Source organism: Poromitra crassiceps (assembly GCF_964638095.1).
Source record: "Poromitra crassiceps genome assembly, chromosome: 3".
Classification (NCBI taxonomy): Eukaryota; Metazoa; Chordata; class Actinopteri; order Beryciformes; family Melamphaidae; genus Poromitra; species Poromitra crassiceps.
The window spans coordinates 52450574-52456870 of record NC_139625.1 but is presented as its reverse complement, the minus strand read 5'-3'; the positions used below and the strand labels follow the sequence as shown (position 1 = coordinate 52456870).

The 6297-nt window shown below is 42.3% G+C and overlaps 1 protein-coding gene across 2 annotated transcripts in view; it reads right to left on the bottom strand.

The window, feature by feature from the left end:
• crlf1a (cytokine receptor-like factor 1a) overlaps positions 1 to 3179 on the bottom strand; it is a 25670-nt gene extending 22491 nt beyond the window's left edge. For both annotated transcript variants that reach the window (XM_083634374.1, XM_083634373.1), the window contains exon 1: positions 2942 to 3179. In XM_083634374.1, the coding sequence (XP_083490500.1) occupies positions 2942 to 3014 (73 nt within the window). In that variant the 5' untranslated portion in view covers positions 3015 to 3179. The remainder of the gene's footprint in view (positions 1 to 2941) is intronic.
• Between the last annotated feature and the right edge of the window lie 3118 nt (positions 3180 to 6297).

The window sequence follows — 6297 nt, the reverse complement described above, 5'->3', positions numbered from 1 at the left end:
ATATTCATACCATAACACCGGCTCAGACACAATGCTTACACACATTTATGCACACACATGAATGAACACACCCAAACTCGTGTATAGCTGTTATCCATGTCATCAGTTATACGGGAAGGAAGGGGCCACAGCCAATCATCTGCCGATCCAGCTGAATAACAATCATTATTGACCTATTCCAGGCAGCGTGAGGGCGGGACATTCCCCTGGATCAGGGTGTGAAATCCCCCCCTCCTGAGTTTAAGCACCATAACGATAGACGCAATTACTGCTGTTTATTGTCTCTGCTCGACAAGCTCACATGAGGAAATGGCTTGTAAAATATGATTTGTTTCTTGAGGTTTTTCAGGCCTCTTGAAGTATGGCTCTGATCAGGGAAGGTGATGAGTTTACCCCGTTGAACCAGTGGAGTATGGATGATAACACACAGCACGATTTTTAATAGTCTCTCTGTGATGACATGGGCATGTTTGTCCAATTAAAAGGAGTGTAAGTCAAGGGTTTCACTCCAAAACACTATACACACCCTTTGTGCCTAGAAATGCATCAGTCTGTTTCAAAAATGCTGTAAATCCATCTGAAATAACATGACAATAGACATAAGCAACTAAAATAAAGCTCTCAGGATAGCCCATAACTTTAAGAGTGACCCTTAATATACTTTACTTTCATGCCAGCAATAATTTTCTTCAACTGGTGAATATCTCATGTTGGACTGATGTACAGAGAGAGGAAAAGGCAAGAGATCTCAGCAGAACAAGTCAAATCAACAGATCAAATTGCAGCCAGGATCGTCTGAAAAGCTCTCAGAATGGATTCAAATAAGATACACATCAGCTACGGCTGAACTTAGGCCTTTGTTTGACTGCTGGTGTCTGTGATGGATTGAAAAATGGGAGCTGGTTTTTGACACTTGTGGTTCTGCTGTCAGTCTTCAGGGATGCATGAAAAGGCCTGCAACGCCCTGTCCTGTTTCTAAAGCGCTGTTTACTCCTTCACTCGTCCATGCAACAGCTCAAAAGAAGACTATGTTTACTCCTTCACTCGTCCATGCAACAGCTCAAAAGAAGACGTTTGACTCGTCCATGCAACAGCTCAAAAGAAGACATTTGACTCGTCCATGCAACAGCTCAAAAGAAGACTGTGTTTGACTCGCTCTGCCGTACAAAAGAGATACATGTGGAACATTTTGAAGGAGCGTGAATTGAAAGGAGAAGTCATGTCACATTTAGCCACACTGAGCCATGCAACACCATCTGAAAAGGGAGTAAGGAGACAACAGACAGTTAACTTTTGTATTGTTTTTTGCTTTTGTTTTTTCTTAAATTTACATTTATATTTTAGACATGCAATGCTCTTATCCGGAGCAACTTACAGTGTGTGCCACAATAGAGTAAGATTATATTCCTCGATCACCATAATTACAAACAACCATTTAAGAAGTACAGAGCTTTAGCTGCAGTGTCCTGACAGCAGATGTAACATTAACATTCATGTGATCCTAGAATGGCATATAAAGTGGAAATGAAGTAAGAGATGAGGAGTGAGGGTTTTTCCAAAAACTTCAAAACAGGAGCATTTTAGGGCAAGCATATGGGAAATAATATGGATATGATTCAGAAGTTAAAGAACATCCGGCATGAGAGCTGGGTGTATTTTCCCAGGCTAATGCTTTTCAGTTTGTGAATAGATTTTTGGTATGGCAGTTCTTAAATTGTCATATCCACCATAAATTCAACTGGTTCTCTGCTGACAGGTCATAGAAACTAGAGGGAAATTGGAAACTGTAATCATAAGGTTATATGTGCTCAGCTGTAGGCTACTAAAATCAAGTTAGCCTAACGCTTTTTGTATTGTTAATGGCAACCTGTAAAACACATGCTGAGTGAAGAGAATAAACACAGTCAATTGAGTGAATAAAATAGTAATGGACCATTATGATTTATAATAAACAACAGGGCAGCTTTATGATGAAGGCCCATTGTCTGCTTTAAGCCCCTATAGCAGAATTTACTCAGTCTCTTGGAGGATGAACAAGAGAAGAGGACTTGGTCTATGAGCTCACCAATAAAAAATAATCCATCCACTTACAGGGAGCGGACATAACTTTGATTTATTTACGTTACTGTGCATTAAGCTGCCGGTTAACATTCTCCAAGACCCGACCAAATGATGTCACTGTTTTGTTGCGGTTCGTAAAGCCCTATGCTCCATGTGTTAAACGAATTATGGCCCGACTTGTTGAAATCCAACCTCCTGGGAGGGTTAGTGCAAGAATATACCGAGAAGAATATACTTCACCACCATCACATCAATAATGTGACTTTCCCAACCTGTTAAGTAAAGCGTGTCATTTGTCCTTATAAATTGATTGTTAATCAACCAAATTGCAACTGTATCAAATTACTGCTATTTTGCATTGGGACATTATTCTTTGCTTTGCATTTAGTAATTTCAGACTGTCACTATAACATTCCTATATATTAGGCTATGTATATCTGTGCTGTGGTACTTTTATAATTGCCTCGTGTAGTTTTTAATTTCCTATAGAATCCAAATATTCTACAGGCACTGTAGGACACTGTAGGACTTAATGGTATTTGTATCCCCTATCCCACTATATATCCCGATTATATTTTATTATATTTTAGTTTTGCTGTGATGTTTGCATAGACCCTATAAAATGTGGTCTTATGGATGGTTACAATAGCTATTTTTTTCGTATTAATCTTATCTAAAACATTATCATTCAGAGTTGGAGGGGAATCAATTCCAGACAGAGCTTTTCACAGTAACGTTAAATAACCTTTTGTGTGATACAGTGATCTCGGAGTCGGCACGTTGTGGACCAAACTGCAGCCTATCCAAACCAGCCAAACCCTTTACCACCGAGACCATGGCTTGGCGTTGGCGCATCGGTGGACATCTATGTGCAACTTACGTGTGGAGAAGGACAGCACGCCGGGAACAGACAGCATGAGGAAAAGCAAGTCGATTTCCAGGACGGCTTTCATTTTCCCCCAGTGTCTTGATTCCTCGATCGTCTCTGCGTTGTTATGATCTCGCTTTTTGACGCTTCTATCGATCTTGGATAGAAATTACGCACACTGGAAAGAGGAAAAACAGCACGGGTTCAAGTTGAATGCTCCGGGTTCTATTAACAAGACTGTCTGCAGCAGAGGAGCGCACTAGAAAAAGTGTGAGCCAGTGGAAAAAGTCCGCCTCTGGGAGCCCGTTAAGGCAAGTCGTCAATATAGGCTAAAAAAACAATGAGCATAGCACGTCCTGTTTGTAGTCTTTTCCCTTCTTAATGCTTCCTGCAGCCAAACCATACACAAGTTCATACTTTCTAAGCCCCTCCTCTCTCTCTTCCCACACACTCGCCAGTCATTTCCCCTTTACGTCCCCCCCCCCCCCCCCCCCCGCCCTCAGTGATGGGTAGGAGAGTCAGGGCCATTCACTTTCACTGAATCACTCTGCCTCCTTCACTTTCCATGCCTCAGGTCGCTGCTTTTCTATCATTTCCCCCATTCCCCAGGCTGTTGAGTCACACTGACTCCTACAGGAATTTAATATATCCATACCCAAATGGTGCATCTGTGTGTGTGTGTGTGTGTGTGTGTGTGTGTGTGTGTGTGTGTGTGTGTGTGTGTGTGTGTGTGTGTGTGTTCGTGTGTGTGTGTGTGTGTGTGTGTGTGTGTGTGTGTGTGTGTGTGTGTGTGTGTGTGTGTGTGTGTGTGTGTGTGTGTGTGTGAGAGAGAGAGTGAGTGAGTGAGTGAGTGTGTGTGTGTGTGTGTGTGTGAGAGAGAGAGAGTGAGAGAGACCCTCTGTTTTCAAGAACGCTCTTTGAACCGACTAGCATGTTTTATGATGTTTCTTGTTTGAATCATGTTTGTTTTGACGCAGAGATGACAGATGATGAGAGGCCTCTATTATGATCTGTTGAATAAAACAAGTAGCCTTGGGGGCTGGGAAATAATACTGTAGCCTATATATAGGATACTATAGCAGCACTAATATCCAACTAATTTTGAAATCTATCCCACACGACAAAGACCCTAGATCTCTTTATGATAGACGCAACACAATCTCATGAGTGTTGAATTGAAGGAAATATATCTGAGGGTTTTCTAATTACTCTATTGTGCCTTACATCAGTTTTCTCTCAAAGAAAGAAAGAAAATAAAAGATTTTGCCCATGCTGAAATTATCTGAGGCAAGGAGAAGTCAAGTTGGTCTTAAACGCATTTTCCAAAAAAATTCTGACTTTGCAATTTTTCAAACTGCTAAAAGCAGTGATTCAGGAGGTGTTCAATCGCGTTAAGGAAATTAAGCGATTAAGCACTAAACTGTAATATTTTACACCCCAAAACATGATGATTCTATCGTGCTGTAAGTGGAGCCATATTAATGAAATGAGAAAAACACGTTTACAATTTCACAACATGGACACAGCCATCTTGCCTTAAGGCAAAGTAAACTATGTCATCATAGGGTTGGTTGGTTTGGTTGGTTTGCTGACAGTCCTACTACACCAGTGGCAGTGATTCTCAAACTGTGGTCCGGGGACCACTGGTGGTCTGCGAGGCTCCACCTGGTGGTACTCAAGAGCTTTGCTGACTGCCATCAGCCTATCAGCAAATAAGATGTGTTTATCTGTTTATGTGTTGGTTATTTGCAGTCTGAGTCGCAACAGTAACCTAGTATTTAGCCTTTCTGATCCTATTTGTATGGTTAAATCAGTGATTTTTTTTTATGGAGAAAAAAACGTTGGTAGCCACATTGGGAAGTGGTATTTGGGAAATTTGGTTTTGTGCATGTGATACTTGGTCTGAAAAGTTTGGGAACATCTGTACTAGACTAATAATGTGCAGTGAATCTCTATCGCAAAATAGGCTCCGACAGGATCAATCAAGTCCCCAAAGTGAAGTGGAACTTATTAGGCTGCTACACAAAGACATCAATCATTAGACCTCGAATATTGATTCAAAAATTATTGTTGTAATTTACAAGCTTAAAAAATACCCAAGCTACCAAAAACAATAGTTTTACAGGACTGGAACCACAAAAACATGTGTAGCTATATAACATTGGCTTCACTTTAGCAGAACTAGACTATAGCATGGAAACAAATTTAGTATGATTTTGGTATACATGTATACGATGTAGTTTCCAACAAGCAATCAAATGTTTCATGCTCTCCTGGTAATATTGGAAAAATCTACAATGTTTCTAACCTTGGTTTATAGTGTGTTTGCATGCAGTAACCATGGTGTAAGGTGCTTTTGGCACAAGGTGTTAAACTGTCGCCAGCTAATTTGATTAAAAATCAACAAAATCAACCTAGCTTCATGGCTGTGGAGTGATATGATTAGATGTAAAATAAAAGACGTCAGAATGCATTCATTGGCCAATCTGAATTGCGCGTTCAACAAAGCTGTGTAAAAATGCAGAATATAGCCTAGAACAGTGGTTCTCAAAGTGGGGACCAGGGACCCCCAGGGGTTTTGAGGGTTCCAGGGGGTCCCCAACAAAAAGGGGATAACTTAATTTCACTATAATAGCATCCATAAGTAACACAATGACAGGAATGTATGACTATTTTTGCTCGTGGGTTTCATTATACTTTCTGTAATGACATCTAAAAGCAAATATCTTATCAGATGGGAGAAAATCGTATTAACTAGGGGCCCGTGGTCTAATTTGTATCTTTTTAGGGGTCCTTGGCATGAAAAAAGCTTTAGAACCACTGGCCTAGAATTCAAGAACAGGAAGACAAGAAGGACATTCCACAGAAGAGGATTTGCCCTTAGGCACAGTCTCGGTATCAGCTGAGTGGAAACTCGTTAGGCTATCTGTGGGAGGCCTTTGACGCATGCAGGATTCACCCAGTCTGTCATCATAAACTCCAACAGGCCTGGAGACAAGGAGGTGTCAGGGAGAAGGCTGGGGAGAGGCAGAGGGGAGAGAGGGAGGTGTCAGGGAGAAGGCTGGGGAGAGGCAGAGGGGAGAGAGGGAGGTGTCAGGGAGAAGGCTGGGGAGAGGCAGAGGGGAGAGAGGGAGGTGTCAGGGAGAAGGCTGGGGAGAGGCAGAGGGGAGAGAGGGAGGTGTCAGGGAGAAGGCTGGGGAGAGGCAGAGGGGAGAGAGGGAGGTGTCAGGGAGAAGGCTGGGGAGAGGCAGAGGGGAGAGAGGGAGGTGTCAGGGAGAAGGCTGGGGAGAGGCAGAGGGGAGAGAGGGAGAAGGCTGGGGAGAGGCAGAGGGGAGAGAGGGAGGTGTCAGGGAGAAGGCTGGGGAGAG